General features: G+C 45.6%; 1 protein-coding gene across 8 annotated transcripts in view; it reads right to left on the reverse strand.

Annotated features, from left to right (window-relative positions):
* Positions 1-3,730: 3,730 nt before the first annotated feature.
* Positions 3,731-15,871, reverse strand: part of LOC308129793 (extracellular sulfatase Sulf-2-like) — a 34,489-nt gene continuing 22,348 nt past the window's right edge. Inside the window, exons 3-23 of one of the 8 annotated variants that reach the window (XR_013936611.1) lie at positions 14,823-15,093; positions 13,834-14,073; positions 13,588-13,739; positions 13,166-13,335; positions 11,392-11,542; positions 10,942-11,117; positions 10,513-10,641; positions 10,178-10,234; positions 9,919-10,048; positions 9,276-9,483; positions 8,586-8,868; positions 8,338-8,434; positions 8,148-8,242; positions 8,000-8,071; positions 7,738-7,904; positions 6,579-6,721; positions 6,305-6,413; positions 6,179-6,212; positions 5,546-5,599; positions 4,539-5,138; positions 3,731-4,415 (exon numbers count right to left, since the gene is read on the reverse strand). Coding sequence is in view for 5 of the 8 variants with exons in the window: in XM_080495872.1 (XP_080351998.1) it covers positions 5,108-5,138; positions 5,546-5,599; positions 6,179-6,212; positions 6,305-6,413; positions 6,579-6,721; positions 7,738-7,904; positions 8,000-8,071; positions 8,148-8,242; positions 8,338-8,434; positions 8,586-8,868; positions 9,276-9,483; positions 9,919-10,048; positions 10,178-10,234; positions 10,513-10,641; positions 10,942-11,117; positions 11,392-11,542; positions 13,166-13,335; positions 13,588-13,739; positions 13,834-14,073; positions 14,823-15,021 (2,697 nt within the window). In the remaining 3 variants the exon portion in view is untranslated. Of the gene's footprint in view, positions 5,139-5,545; positions 5,600-6,178; positions 6,213-6,304; positions 6,414-6,578; positions 6,722-7,737; positions 7,905-7,999; positions 8,072-8,147; positions 8,243-8,337; positions 8,435-8,585; positions 8,869-9,275; positions 9,484-9,887; positions 10,049-10,177; positions 10,235-10,512; positions 10,642-10,941; positions 11,118-11,391; positions 11,543-13,165; positions 13,336-13,587; positions 13,740-13,833; positions 14,074-14,822; positions 15,094-15,871 lie in introns of those variants that run through there. The other 7 variants (XM_080495876.1, XM_080495873.1, XM_080495874.1 and 4 more) reach the window with 7 other exon arrangements.

Below are 15,871 nucleotides of genomic sequence, written 5' to 3' on the forward strand. Positions count from 1 at the left end.
GGCATCAGTCCCAGGCTGCTGAGGACCTGTGCAGACCAGCTCTTCGAGGTCCTCAGCCGCATCTACAACCTGAGCCTCAGCCTGGAGAAGGTCCCAGTCCTGTGGAAGACCTCCTGTGTGATCCCGGTTCCTAAAACAGCCCACGCCAGGGAACCGGCCCACTACAGACCAGTCGCCCTGACCTCCCACCTGATGAAGAACATGGAGCGGCTCGTCCTCACCCACCTCCGCACTGTGGTGAGCTCCACCCTGGACCCGCTGCAGTTTGCCTACAGGCCTAACATCGGAGTAGAGGACGCCGTCATCTACCTGCAGCAGCGGGCGCTCACCCACCTGGAGCCCGGCGGGAGCCCGAGCGCTGTGAGGGTCATGTTCTTTGATTTCTCCAGCGCTTTCAACACCATCAGGCCGGCGCTGCTGCGAGGGAAGCTGGAGGACGTGGGAGTGGATGAACATCTCACTGCATGGACCATCGACTACCTCACAGACCGACCACAGTATGTACGGCTGCGCAGCTGTGAGTCTGAGGTGGTAGTCTGCAGCACAGGGGCCCCTCAGGGCACCGTCCTCTCACCGTTCCTCTTCACTATCTACACGTCGGACTTCACCCACAACACGGACAGCTGTCATCTGCAGAAGTTCTCCGATGACTCCGCCATCGTGGGCCGGGTGTCTGAGGGGAACGAACTGGAGTACCGGTCAGTCATCATGGACTTTGTGGACTGGTGTGAGCACAACCACTTGTGCTTGAACACCAGTAAGACGAAGGAGATGGTGATCGACTTCAGGAGGAAGAGACTTCCACACACACCGGTGAACATCCAGGGGGAGGACATTGAGGAGGTGGACAGTTTCAAGTACCTGGGTGTTCACCTCAACAATAAACTGGACTGGTCACACAACACCGACGCCCTGTACAAGAAGGGCCAAAGTCGCCTCCACCTTCTGAGGAGACTGAGGTCCTTCGGAGTGAGCAGGCCTCTGCTCAGGACTTTTTATGACTCTGTGGTAGCCTCTGCTCTCCACTACGCTGCCGTGTGCTGGGCCCCGGGCAGCACAGAGCGGGACAAGAACCGACTGGACAAGCTGGTCAGGAGGGCCAGCTCCGTCCTGGGCTGCCCCCTGGACTCTGTGAAGGAGGTAAGCGACAGGAGGGTGGTCGCTAAGGCCACCTCCATCATGGACAACACCACCCACCCACTGCACGGGACTGTAGAGGAGCTGAGGAGCTCTCTCAGTGGCAGACTGAGACACCCTCAGTGCAGGACGGAGCGCTACCGCAAGTCCTTCATCCCCACTGCTGTCAGACTGTACAACAGGACTGTGTAGTAACAGTGACAGTATGTGCAACAACCCTGCACCTAGGACACTTTATCTAAGTCACTTTAATTTGTAAAAATTGTATATAAGATACCTCTATTCCACTAATTGTGTGCACTTTCCTTGCCCTTTCTACTAACAGTTTGCATTCCTCTCCTTTCCTCATGTGTCCTCAAGAGCTGTATGGAACAAGTACATTTCTCCACTGTGAGATTAATAAAGGCGATCTTATCTTATCTTATCTTATCTTAAGGCCCATGTGTTGTATGCCATAGTACTGAAAGGTGAAATATATTTATTAAATGAGTATATAAAAAGAAAAAATACAAAAGAAAAAAAAAGTACCTATCTTGTACACAAATATTTGAACTTGCCATAACAATAGAAAGCAATCTTAATAATTATAAGTGAATGCATAATAAAAATAAAGACAAACAATAATGATTATAACAACAGGTTGGTCCAACATTATATACACGTCTCCCGAAAAAAGGGTTAGGGTTAAAATCCGCCTCTCTAATCTGACTGCCTAATTATTATTTTACAAATTTAATGCTGGCTTCCTTGTTGCAAGGAAAGTCGCCAGCAAGTCAAGCTGTCAGGGTGAGTTTTTAAAAACATGCATAATGCAAAAGCTTTAGGAGAAGTTAGTTAATATAATATAATATAATAAGAGAAGAGAAGTGATAAGATATACTTTTATTTCACACAATTCTTTTTCAGGACTCTGTCCAGTTGCAGTTCACTTAAAGAGCTGCAGGGATCCACGGAGCCTGGGTCACAAACCTATTGCACCACTGGGAGGATTTTGTACTCTGGCCTCTGTTGAGACTGTCCCCAATTTGAGTTTGCATGTTCTTCCACCAGATGCATGTTTTTCCAATGTCCTCCCACAGTCCAAAAACATGCATTTGAGTTTGATCGGTGAATGTTAATGTGTGTGATGGTCTATACCCCCTGTGTTTGCCCTGTCCTCAGTTATGCTGCCTTCACCTCGTAAGCTGTGACCTTAAGTTGGATAAAGTGGTACGGAAGATGGACGGAGGATATGTCCAATCATGTCTTGACATGAACGGGTGGCACATTAAATTAAAACATTGTTTGCATACTGTCTACTTTCTTAATTCCCTATGTCTCATTTATTCTTCATCACACTGGCTGCCTGTGTTTCAAGGATTTACTTTGAAATATGACTCATCTATAACACATTTGTCAAACGTATTTGTACAATGTAGAACATGCAAACAAGGTGAAACAGCTTCTTTTTTTAAATTCCTGCAGAACAAACTTCCTGAACGTCTGGGAGCCGCTGACACACACTTCTTTTAAATCAGTTCTTAAAGTCTTATTTGCTCAGGCTTTCTAATATATTATTGATTTTTTTTAATTCCCTGTATTTTATTAAAGCATTTACCTTATCTTGTCTGCTTTTCATACATTTCTTCCTCACTATCATATTTGCTTTGTTTGAATGTATTTGTGTTTTTTGTTTTGTACATTATAAAACACAGTGCATTTCCTGGTGTCTGAATGGTACTATTTTAACAAACTTCCTTTGCCTTATGCATTGTCAGTACTGTATTTTCCACAGCAGTTACTAAGAGCTATTTGTAATTTAAATGAACTTCTCAGGCCATTTGGCTAAATTTACATCATCATAGAACTGGTGATTGTCAATGAAATGTAAAAAGAAAGTCTCAATTCAGCGGCCTAAAATATTTTTGAATAATTAAAATTTTATTGTCAACATTCTAAAAATTCAGTTTTTCAGCAATTAAGGTGTGATTTCCTTATTTGTGGATGTTGTATTGTGTTAGTTTGGTCCCAGAGAGCTGAGTACCTCAAGGACCAGACTGAAGTTTTTAAGCATTGCCATTGTTTCGGCTAAACTGGCTTTAACGGTGGAGAGACGCAGTTCTGACATGTCTCTACATGTATGAGAGGGACATTTCAACTTGTTGACTTCCTGTGTCTTTTCAATTCATCTTTTCATTTAGTTTCCAGATTTCCAGTGACAGCTATTTATATCTCAAATTACATTTGTTGGGCATTTACAACATTTCTATTTTCAAAGACGTTTTTAGTTTTTCAAAATGTATTATTTTTATATATATATAATTGTATGATAGCGCAGTAGACAGTATTTACCTGCAGACTGTTGGAATAATACAAGGTGAGATGGCTATAGCTGAATAGTCATCCCGAGTGTTTGGGACATCTACACTTAAACTGAGGCAATTAAACAAGTTTTAAAGTGTATAATTTTTCAGGCTGAGTTGGATAAAGTGGTATTAAACGTGGACGCATAGGTCTGCAGAGTCACATTGGGAGACAGAGACACCTGCTGGACAAGGAACCAACACCACCACGCGAGTTCAGTGCAGGACTCAGGGCACGTTTATGGTCAAACAACACTTTATTCACAGTTACTATGAGCACTCAGGTCTATGGAAACATTGGCTAAAAAAAAAAAAAAAACCAACAAAAAAAAAGCTAACAAATTCAGATAGCTAAACTTCACACCGATAAGTATTACACTATTGTGTTTTTCCTCTGGCACAGAGTAAGCTAAATTCATTAATGTACATGGCGCATCTCTTCACAGTGAACCCTTCATTAAGTGCTTTTCCCATGTAAATCAGGAAAGGACAAACAATACAAATAGCGAGCAATGAAACGTCTCAAGCTAATTCTCTTCCTATAAGTTCATTGACGTCAACTCATATCATACAATGAGGTCTGCCTCTTCAGTATTATAAAAAATATTGTAAACATTTATATTAATTGCACAACATACATTCAAATACATACTGTACTGTACAGCAAGATCTTACTTCTGTATTGTTATCCTGTAGCACCATGTATAGCAAGCTGAACGAACAACTGGGATACCTCTACAGCGTGGTGATGACAATACAAAGGAGTAAAATGGCATTCGGAGGAGACGGACTTCTCTCGGATGAGATGTCGGGGAGGATTGCTTCGCGGTGAGACAGTGGCCGGCGCGGGGCTGCTCGAGGTCAAAAAACACACCAAGGTCTGTGTGTGGCTTTCGGATGGTTGCAGGCAAACTCTGGCCAGCTCACGTGTCACGGCTGTGTGAGGAAGACGACGCTTCATGAAGGACATTCATCAGTGTTTAAGATCAACTATAATACAAAAAAGATCGTGGCGAAAAGTCTCATACGGTTGGTCGTTGTAAAGTCCACGTTACTTACATGTGCGGAGACAGAGCGTCTTGTTGTTTCTCCCTGTGCTAATTGTTACGTTAACCAGCGGGTGCCACAGAGACGTCATGGGGGGGGGGGGGGGGGGGGGGGGGGGGGGGGCATGACGTCCCGGTGTAGCACCGGAGTTGGCATGTGAGCCGTCACGGTTCCACTCAGTTCCACGGGACATGAAAGAAAAGCTGATTAAAGCTGATATACTGTATATTATCTACAAGCAATTGCTGCTACACTGAAAGGCTTGTGCACAACAAACGAGCCCGCCGGCAGGACCAATCCCGACAGCTGTGGATAACAGAAGATGTATAAAGAAATGAAACTTTATTTTTTTTCCGAAGCAGATGATCTTTAAGCTTCTTCCCAGATTCAAGATCTCATTCACTTGGGTGAGCGTTAAGAGGAGCACCTCTCTCAAAATATAAAACCCAGATGAGAGAAAGAGTTGTGTCTCAGATTGCAGTCCATCGAAGCATTCGTCAAGGTCCTGGGGTTTTTGCCAGCGTGTCCCACTCTTCCTGTGCTGGAGGAGGCTGAAGTGGTCGGTTGTGGAATCCGGGTGGTTAACCTACCCACCCTTCCCAAATCTGCCCTCTGCAGGGGGGAGGAAAAAGGTAACGTCAATTAAGTGTGCGGCGCGAGGCATTTCACTGGCAACCGCGGCTCCAGTTGTGGCCTGTTCCTAGCAACACTGCGAGGGAAAGTAAGCAATGACAAGAAACGGGACTGAGACCACGACGTAATGGGACGTCACATCTGCATTGCTTCACTGAATTTGACTCGAGAGGGTGTGAATGATGGAGAACATGGCTGAGCTTCGCAATGCAGGTAAGTTGAGAGTAACTGTAAGTAGAGCGCTGAGCTAAAGTAAATAGGAAAGCATGCTGCTGGGTCATCTGACCGAGCTCAAGAAAAAAAAGAAAGAAAAAAAAGGATGTGGTTGGAGACAGGAGAAGAGCTTGGCTGACTACAGAGGAGCAGATGGGTTATGATAAACTCACAGCGATTTGGAGGAGGGCTTCTTCACTTTTGGCCTCTTTCGACGATGAACTGGCCTGAAGCATGCACAGCACGTAAACACGTGCAGGGCGAATGCACGTGCATGAAGACGAACAAACAGGTATATACACACACAGAACACACACACACACGGGACACATACACACACACAAGGAGCACATACGTGCATGTGTGCACACACACACACACACACACACACACACACACACACACACACACACACACACACACACACACACACACACACACACACACACACACACACACACACACACACACAGCAGAGACAAGCAATTAGGCTTCAGTACAAAAGGGAACAGCAGAAGCTGAAAAGCAGGCTTGCAGTTTAGCCCGTCTCTGGCTTTGGCTTCTGCATGCTAAAAAGGCTTTGGTTACAACGCTAAGGAACCGTGACAGCTTTCAAAGGGTTCAATTTCAGAACAGCATTACTGTACTTTATTTCCTCAACTCCCCGGATGCCTCACAATGAGCAGAAACATAACCAAGGACTCACCAGGGAGGCAGAAACCTCCCCGAGCTCGTCGTGTAACTACAATTCCATCTGCAGTGTTTGTAAAAGTAATCAGCTGAGAGCTGGTAAGAGGAAGAAATACCTGTATTCACTGAAGTAGTTTCGCTCTTTGCCTCCTGAAAGGAAGTGGAGGGAACATTAATCTCAGTTAGAAATGAGTGCGGACACTGTAATCAATCATTTTTTGCCTTGCAGACTTTCTACTCACCCTTCTCTGGGTTGCACTGCTTGTGTCCCTTGCAGCCTCTTAAATCCATGAGCTGTTGATGCAACGAGTTCAGAGTGTTGCGGTCAAGAGTGCTGACACCGTTTATCAGCTGTAGGAACAATGAGGGCAACAAGTCAGTGAGGGCTTTGTCAACTTTGGAAAATATCTGGAAAGCTTCACCCTCCGCGCTCAGGAATGAACCACGAATCATGTCGTGGGATCATTCGATAGTTATTGTCTGCAATAATCGGTCCGAACCCTATAAACGCAGTACCTGGTACGGGTCAGTGTTGATGTCAAAATACTCCAGGAAGCCGGTTGCAAATTCACAGAACAGGAAGTTGTGTGTGTCATTGATGGTTCGGAGGCACCAGTACGTGTTGTTGTTGGCACTGGTGCAGGCGCAGAATGGCCCCACTGAGGCAGAGGGATGGAAGAGGGGAGTGGGTGAGGAAGGGAGGGGGGGGGGGGTGAGTGTTGGAAAACAAGTGATTTTAATGAGACAGTTTCAAAATATTGTTTTCACCATATCGAGTCTGGAAAATGGAGCTGGACATAAAAAGAAATGTTCCAAAGCGATATCTAACTCCCGTCAGAAATACGGCGCCGCACACAGCAGGGGTGCCTCTGCCTGTTTCAGATTCAGTTATTTATATGGTGCCTGTATTCAGTGACAATGTTGGGTGCAATGTGCAAACTGACCAACAAACCAAGATTCTTTTGTCAATTACGCAACATTTTACACTTTTTAATTGCACATCAGGATTGCAAGTTACGGCGACATTACAGAAATTAGGGGAGGTGCAATACCATACAAATGATATTGGCATTAAATCGAACTGGTTAAAAGCAGATTAGGTGCACGTGAGTGTCTCAAATGATTAAAATCTCATTCTATGGGAGGTTTTTACATTGACAGTGACACAAAATGTTTTGTCATTGCTCGTTTCAAACACACCGTTGTCACTTTCCCCATCCTGCAGTCCAGCTGTTTCGATAACGAACGTGTTACTATTTACTGCTGGCAGCAGTTTGCTGGAATAGTGGCGCATTAAATCTCTGTGGCGGGACCTCTATATGCTGCTTCTATGTAGGGCAGTGCACATCTACGCACATTTCAGCAGTAAATTAAGAATGTACTTATTTATTAGCACTGGCTGGAGCATAGATTATTCAGATGTGGTCGCACTGAGAGTTTATTAGTCACACAGTAGCTGCCATCTGTCCTGACACTATTCCAGAGAAGGAGGAAAAATATTTCTGCTGCTTGAAAACTCCTCTTCTCTTGAACCTGTGCCAAAGTGTGACCATACAATCCTCTGGAATTGCATACTGACTGTTGTTTGAGCTCCAGACCGGACACTTCAGATCATTATTAAAGTAGGTCCCACTGTTTTTTTTCAATTGTTCTACAGCCAAACGTAATTCCTCACTTGTCCAGAAGGGGGCAGTCTGCCAGTGATGGTTGTCATGGGTGAAGCAGGTGAGGCCAGGCATGCTGCAAGTGTCGTTGTTCTGGAGCCTCTTGAGAAATTTCCGAAGTTTCTTTCTGCGTTTCTGCTCCTTCTGCAGCCACTGTGCCTTCTGCTTGGATGGCATTCTGATATAGAAAAAAGAAAACGTATCACAGAGAGAGTGAGACCCTCCGAGGTAATGATAATCATGAATTCAGAGGAAATAAATGAGGCGTCTCACTTGATTGAGGGCATTCGTCCAACACTGAGCTGGAAACTGTCTTTAAAAGAGTCTTTATTCTTGAGAAGATAACTGAAAACAGAGACAAAATGTGTTATATTTGACGAAAATGCGAGTTGGCAACGACCTTCCATGAAATAATTCTCACCTGGGAGTGTTACACTGACATTCCTCTGGTCGCACTTTTTTCAGATGACCCTTAACCTCTCGTAGGTTCTTGATTTTGGTCTGCAAGGTTTCAATCTGAATACAGAGCCACACGGTCAATACTCAAACCCCCATGCGATGCCGAGTAATTGGAAAATTTGATCTCCAAGGATTAAAGATTAAAGCTGTACCTCGTGTTCAATGTGCATCTTGTGGTCCTTCCACGCCTGGAGGGACTTGTAGAGGCCTCCGTCACATTTCACTGTGTCATTCATAAGGATGGAACACCTGATGGAAGCAGGAAACGATGAGGCAGGAGTGCAAAACATTCACACACAAGCAGACCCACACACACACACACACACACACACACACACACACACACACACACACACACACACACACACACACACACACACACACACACACACACACACACCTGTATGTGACTTTCAGAGCAGCGGATGGCGTCAACCTGTTGCTGATGGTGGGTTTGACCGTGACGCCCATGCCACTGAACTCCTCAGAGTCTTCCTCAGCACCTCTTCCTCTCTTCTGGTTGTGGCTCCAGCTGCTGTTCCTGTACCCCAGTGGCCGGTAGCCATCTTCCAGGTCTACGGCGTACAGGTCTCCATCCAGCTCGAACGATACAGAGCGTGCCCATCGCTTCCTCGACACCGCCTTGCTGGATTTCATCTCTGTGTGAGACGAGACAGAGGAGTCTGAACAGGATGAAAAAGAAGGACTTGCTTTTGTAGCTGTCGATCAGAATATATGATGAGGTAGAAGTAAATCAAAGTATGATTATCAATCAATCGCAGTTTGGTCAAATTCGCATTTTGAAGTGTGTACGGCGCTTTTGTGTTTGTGACTTCAGGCCCTAATGAAGACAGACTCACTCGGTTCTTTTAGTCCGCCACTTGATGGCAGCACTGATACATCCCTCTTATCTCATGAATAGTTTAAAAGCTGGTTATTTTAGATTGAGATGAATGGCCCTGTTTGGCGAGACTTTGTAGGCTACCACAAGGACGTTTCAAAGTAAAGCACAAGTGTCTCTCTGAGCAGAAATCGACTCTATTAATAACCACCGGAACCATAGCTCGTGTGAGTGACAAGAGGAACTCACTCTTCTTGGAGAGCAGCCTCTTCCTCTTGAGGAGGGATGTTTTCAGTCCCGCATCCCCGCAGTTACAGCTGTCGAAGTTGGACGCGAGCGCCGGCTGGGAGGCACTGCTGGCCATCAGAGCCTGCATACGTGGGGCAAAGAGGCTCGCCATGCCCTTGCACTTGTACAGCCTCAGCTTGCCAGTGGGGTCCTCCACACACTGCCACTTCTGAAACAAACCGCAGGGAAATAATTCGTACGAGAGCAAAGCATAATCCTGACCCACACTTAATGAGGTTATGCTAAAATTACAGTACACAGATCTCTAATGATGCTCTGCAGAGCCCTTAAAAAGCAAGACGTATTACAGATCAACAGTAATAGTTCTTCCAGTGAGAGTCTTTTCTGACTTTATTTAATGAGCAAAAGGGTTTATTTTTTATTCACACGCACACACACACACTTTATAGAGCTTTTCTTTTTAAAAGGGATAAAAAAAAAAGAACTCTGATGTCAAGTGGATCCCTGAGAGTACAATGACTGCAAATTATACTCAGTCAGTTGCAAACCACACTGCAAATTATCACCATGCACGAGTGCCACTTCATTTTGTTCTCCTGAAATTTTAATAACCTCTCTTTCTTAGCTCCTGCAGGTCAGGTACCTGTCCTGGCTGCTGGCAGGAGGTCTGATATTCTGCTTTCTGGCACAAGTCCTTCACCCTCTGGTACTTTGGCAGGAAGTTCTCCTCCTGAGCCATTTCCTTCCCATCAGCTCTCTTGTGTGGAGGCTTCCTGAAAGCACAGAGAAATACATGTTTTTTTCCCACTGCAACCAGCTGGAAGACAAGGAGTCCGAGGATGCCAGAAGACAATGACTGGAGCAAGAACAACTCCTGCAAAAGGTCAGTCGATAGAACATACCCTCTCTCCACCAGGAAGGAATCTCTCCACGTTTTACCCTTTTTGCTCGGTTGAAACCTGGAAAACGAGCACAAAGAAATCAAAAGTCCTGTCAAAGCACTCTGTGATATTTGCAGAGAACAAACATGCTTTCCATTTTCAAATGCCATGATTCTATGCCACTGCAAAGAAAGTGGTGCTATACGTTTATATCCGGCCTGAAGATTTCATTATATCCAGAAGGCACAAAGAGGAAACTTCAGCAGACAATCCAGGCAGAATATTATTGACACGTTGCTGCCTAATGTTGGCATTTCAAATGTCAATCTTGCATACTGAATGCAGAGTGTGTTCACCTATTGACGGGCCGGTCTGTGTCTAGCAGCTTGAGGATAGACTTCCCATCCATTTCAGCAGGAATATCAACACCGGCCATGTCCAGTAAAGTCGGAGCCAAGTCAATGTTCAGCACTATGTGAGTGTTACTGCAGAGAAACAAGGAAACACAGTTCTGTAAACCTTTCAACGCACGCAACATGTCATTTCTCCTTTATAATATGACAGTGGTTTTCAAAGAGCAGGGCTGGCCTCCCCTGTGGGGTGCCAAAGGGGCGATGAGGATCAAGATTAGATGAGGGGGGAGTCACTCATCCTCCCACACTTTAAAAACCCCTGTTATATAATATCAAAAATCCACCTACTCTTATGAAAAATATGTGGATCTTTGCAGTGCCTGACAGATTGTTGAATATGTAACTGATAAAATATCCGTCTGAGTCACTCACATGGCTCCTTGCTCCACATTCGGTCCTCGTACAAAGAAGGGAACGCGGATATCAAACTCATAAGGCATTGATTTGCCTTTGACCAGACCAAACTGGCCAATATGGTAGCCGTGGTCTGAAGTGTAAATGACGTAGGTGTTGTCCACTTCACCTGTCTCCACCAGCATGTTGTAGACCTACACAGGATACGCCACATTAAACACCCACACAGTGGCAAAAAGTTATACTTCATGCTCGATAGCGCAAGTCTCTTGTGCCAGTTTCAAGGAAAAATGGATTGAACAATTTACCAAGTGTGTCAGTGAATACATTACACAATCCCAGCCAGAACAAGCACAGATCTCTCAGGACCTGGAGGCTGTCAGATGAAATGTGGGTATATCTGTGTTTAAAAGCGTATGTGTGTTTCCTTGGTTAAGCATATGTTTGCCTGTCCACTTGTCTGCCTACCTTCTCCACACTGTCATCCACAGACAGCAGAGTTTGCATCCTCCGACGCTGAAGCATGTTGGTGAATTGCATATGAACAGGCTTCATGGGTCCAGTGTAGCGTAGGATCCAGTGCTTGTCTGGGTTTGGGGCATAATTGTAGCTGGGCGTTCTGAAAAAGGAGAAAGATAGAAATAACTATCTTATCGTCGACATATCCGATGTGATAAAGATGTCATTTCCTCACTTTTCTATGACAACTTGAAGAAGATGGATACATTTGGTATAAATCAGAGAAGACAAGTATATATTTCTACTGCAATGTTTCCATATTCCACACTTATAAACTAGATTATGAAGATGTGCCAAACATGTGAATATTCACATTGTGCATTCACAGCAGCATTCAGTGCCGGAGCAGGCTAATGTCCCCAGTGCATTTAATTCCAAAGTAGCCAAAAAAGTGTTTATGCAATGCTAAACTGGAGGTTGCATAAACCATGTATAATGCAAAGTGTTGCAATCAATAGGCCAGCACACAGTGAGCACAGTTTGATCAATATTTAACTCCAGGCCATATGGAACTTTAATTATTTGAGAATAAAACCTGCTAAATAGCTAATGAGTTCCAAGAAGAAAGTATCTTTAGTGTTTAAAGTGCATCGATTTGACTTTTAAGAACTCCTAATGTCTCACAGCTTAGTCCGCACTGCAATGGCAAGTCTAATGTAGTGTGAAGATAGGTCCGTGAGGTACCAAGGTGAGAAGAAGGTTTATCACCAGAGGAGTGCTGGACTTTTACTGCCTAGGTCTCTCTGGGTGCTTGATAAGGACAGAAGGAGATGGAGTGAGAAAAATAGCCAGAGAAGGTACTCTCGGAAACATCACCCCAGGGAGAGCAAATTTATGGAGGAAGAGCAATTAAAAGTTTGCACAAAGACACTGGGGCTGGATTTCCAGAATATTCTGTGTATAAAGCCTGTGTGGCACAGGTTAATGATGCTGGAGGGATTACATGAAGCAAGTAGAGGGTAGGAGAGGGTAGAAACTGCAGTCTCATTACTGGCCTCGGATGCATCTCCAGAGGCCAATAGCTGGTCTACTATTAGCTGGCAGCACCAGACATCCAGCCAGGAGAAGGGAGGGTCAATAAGACTAAGGCTGAAGTGTCAAACGCATGTGTGTGTGTGTGTGTGTGTGTGTGTGTGTGTGTGTGTGTGTGTGTGTGTGTGTGTGTGTGTGTGTGTGTGTGTGTGTGTGTGTGTGTGTGTGTGTGTGTGTGTGTGTCTGTGGTACATTTGTGAGAGAAATTCATATCCAGTGTATTAAATACCCATCCCTCATGTCTCACCTTGATTATGTCTGGCAAAATGCTACAAATCAGCTGGGCTCATTACAGTGATAACGCTAATGTGAACACATGAGCCAAATAAACTGGGGCAAAATATTGGCTGTGCAAGGAGAGGCCTCAGTTGCCAGCAGCATACTGCAGGCGGAGGAAGATGAGATCGAGCTGAGATTATGGAATTTGTGTCATTCTGGGTCAAATGAAAGGAAGCGTGAATGTGTGGATGACTCATATAGCTGTGCAAATAGCTGTGAATGTGAAAATGTAAAAGTGTACCCTTGTGCTTCTCAGCTATGTCCCTGGGAACACCACTGAGTTTACAACATATCGGCAAAAGCGGTCTATTTTTATCAGTTTGAAATGACTTGCCTGTTCTCTTGCATAACATCCTGAAACTTTCAGCTCTGAAAGGGCATTTTCGAGGGTTAAGGTTATTGATTTCCTTACATGTGCTGCGACGCATTGGGGAAGGTCGCACTATATTGAGGGGCGGAGTCCTCTGGTCCATGAGGAGCGACGTGGCTCAGGACCATCATGACAGGACGGTGAGGGTACATCCTCTTAGACATACGGAAGTAGTTGACGCTGTCATTGGTAATGATGTCTGTCAGGTAGTCCTGTGGAGCAAGTAAAGATTTTCCATCAGGCAGTCAGAGGAGTGAAAGAGCAGCGGCGTGCTGGGTCAGCGCTCAATACTGTGTCGGGTAAATATGCGGCTAACTTAATGTCAAACGCTCAAAATGCACAGACGTCCACACGTCTCCAAGCAAACTGACAATATGTTTCTTAACTTTTACTTGCATCGTGGAGGAAAATGTGCTGCAGAGGTAAGCGTCATAGATCTTGGAGACAGCAGAGGGCATTAATACCTTTGAGTAGACGCCGCTGTGTTTCTCCCGTACTCCATTTCTGCAGAGCGTGTAGTTGTAGAAGCGCGAGTTCTTAACCAAAGCAACCCATTCTTTCCAGCCAGGAGGCACATAGGAGCCGTTGTACTCATTCAGATATTTCCCGAAAAAGGCTGCGGAGCGAACAGGTGAGCAATAAGTTAATGTATTCAAGCACTCAGTGGATCTGTGAAGCCCTCATCTTGAAAGTGCTCGATCAGTGCTCACCTGTTCTGTAGCCGGAGTTGTTGAGGTGCACAGCGAAGGTGTGTGGTTCATGGTGGGCCTGCCACGAGGGTGACGAGCAGTTCTCGTTGTTGGTGTACGTGTGGTGGTTGTGCACGTACTTCCCCGTCAGGATGGAGGAGCGAGACGGGCAGCACATGGGTGTGGTGGAGAAGGCGTTTGAGAAGTGCGTGCCGCCCTTCTCCATGATGTGCCGAGTTTTGTTCATGGCCAACATTGAGCCTGGGAGAGAAAGAAGGGAGGTCATGTGAGGGAAAAGGAGGGTGAGAGGAGCCTCAAAGGCCAGTGATGGAAATCCCCCGGGGGCATATAAAGTAGTTGGAGAAGAATACGAGTCGGGGATTGAGGGAAACAGGGTAAAACGTGAAAGGTATAAACACAGAGCTTGAGTCGTCTAACAAAATATTAAGAGAAAAATGAACTGTTGGAAATTAAATGAGGAAATAAGTCTTTTTGGTCAAGTGTAGCCCATTCCTATATAGAAAAAAGCTTTTCAGGCTGATGGTGATTGTTTGGGGAAACAGATGCTTGACCATAAATTCCCGCTTTTCAATGGGAGTCTTCTCACTAGCGATCACAGGAGGACAAAGGATGTCACAGGGGCCATTATACAGCCACTCCAGCCCAATACGCCACTGAAGGACTTAAGCGGGTAGGGAGATGGCCAAGGTTTGGCAACCAGACAATAGAAGCCATGGGCCGCCCTCATTTCATGCCAGCGACAGAAGAGTTGGCAACGGGAGCACATGACTTTGAGTGGGCCAGTTGTTATGGTGCCAGGAGGCAGCATTAGGTTGACTTTCCCCTGTTGATGCTGTTGGATAGACATGGACGGTATATGCATACCCATGGGACACGGAGACAAAGCGAACAGAGAGGCAGATGCAGAGTCACACAGCAAACAGATAAAAGAAAGCAAGGGATTATTGGGGTGGTGGTGATGATGGTGTTGGTGGTGGTGAAGGTCTTACCCAATTCTATGTCCTGGTCATCGGTGAGAATGAGGATGATGTTGGGCCGGATGTTGCGGACATGCCGGTCCCTCTGCAAGCGCGACCTCAGACGATATCCGGACAGGTAGCCAGATCCCTGCGCCTCAGGAAGGACTCCCACCAGGGCAAGAGAGAGAATAAGAAGAGGGAGAGGGGCGGCGAGCCCCCGCCCCGCCATCACGCTACCCTGCAGTCACCTCCTCAGCCCTTCCTTGAACACGGAGAGGAATCTGCACTCCCCTCAGTTAACCTGGGGAACAACACAGACACAGAGCAACCAAGAGAAATGAAATGCATGCAAATAGAAACACACACACACACACACACACACACACACACACACACACACACACACACACACACACACACACACACACACACACACACACACACACACACACACACACACACACACACACACACACACACACACACACACACAGATTCAAGCCTTGAACAACCATTACGGGGTGCTCTTCCATACAAATGCACCCGTTTGGGCTGAGCTCAGCTCGTTAATCAATCATTAATGATGCATTAGAGTGGTGTCATTGGCTGGTTGTAATGATCTCTGGTGATGAGCACATGGCTGCCAAGCTGGGGCTAATGGGCCTGGGCCGTGGGCCAGCTCAGGACTCACCTCCCCCAGAGAGGGTGAGCGTTGATATGAGGGATGTGGGGAGGTGGGTTGTGGGCCAGAGGTGAAGGAGAGATGGGATGAGAGGAGGAAAATGAAGATAGGGGTCAATGAGCAGGGTGACACGGTGAAGAGGGAGGCAGACTCCAAAGAAAACACCGATGCAAAATTACCGCAAGTAAATGCATTACGTATGCCAGAAAAATATAGTAATCGCATTTAACAAGCAGGAAAAATAAATGTTTCAGCATCAGCAAGGCTAATAAACACGAGCAGCTGCTACAGCGACAGAAAACGAGAACTTCTCCCCCTTTGCGTAACTTTAACACAAGAATTAGAGTCAAATATGAGGTAAATTGAGCTTTTGTTCAAATTTAAAATTTGCTAAAAT

Source organism: Blennius ocellaris, assembly GCF_963422515.1.
Source record: "Blennius ocellaris genome assembly, chromosome: 4".
In the NCBI taxonomy this organism is placed as follows: Eukaryota; Metazoa; Chordata; class Actinopteri; order Blenniiformes; family Blenniidae; genus Blennius; species Blennius ocellaris.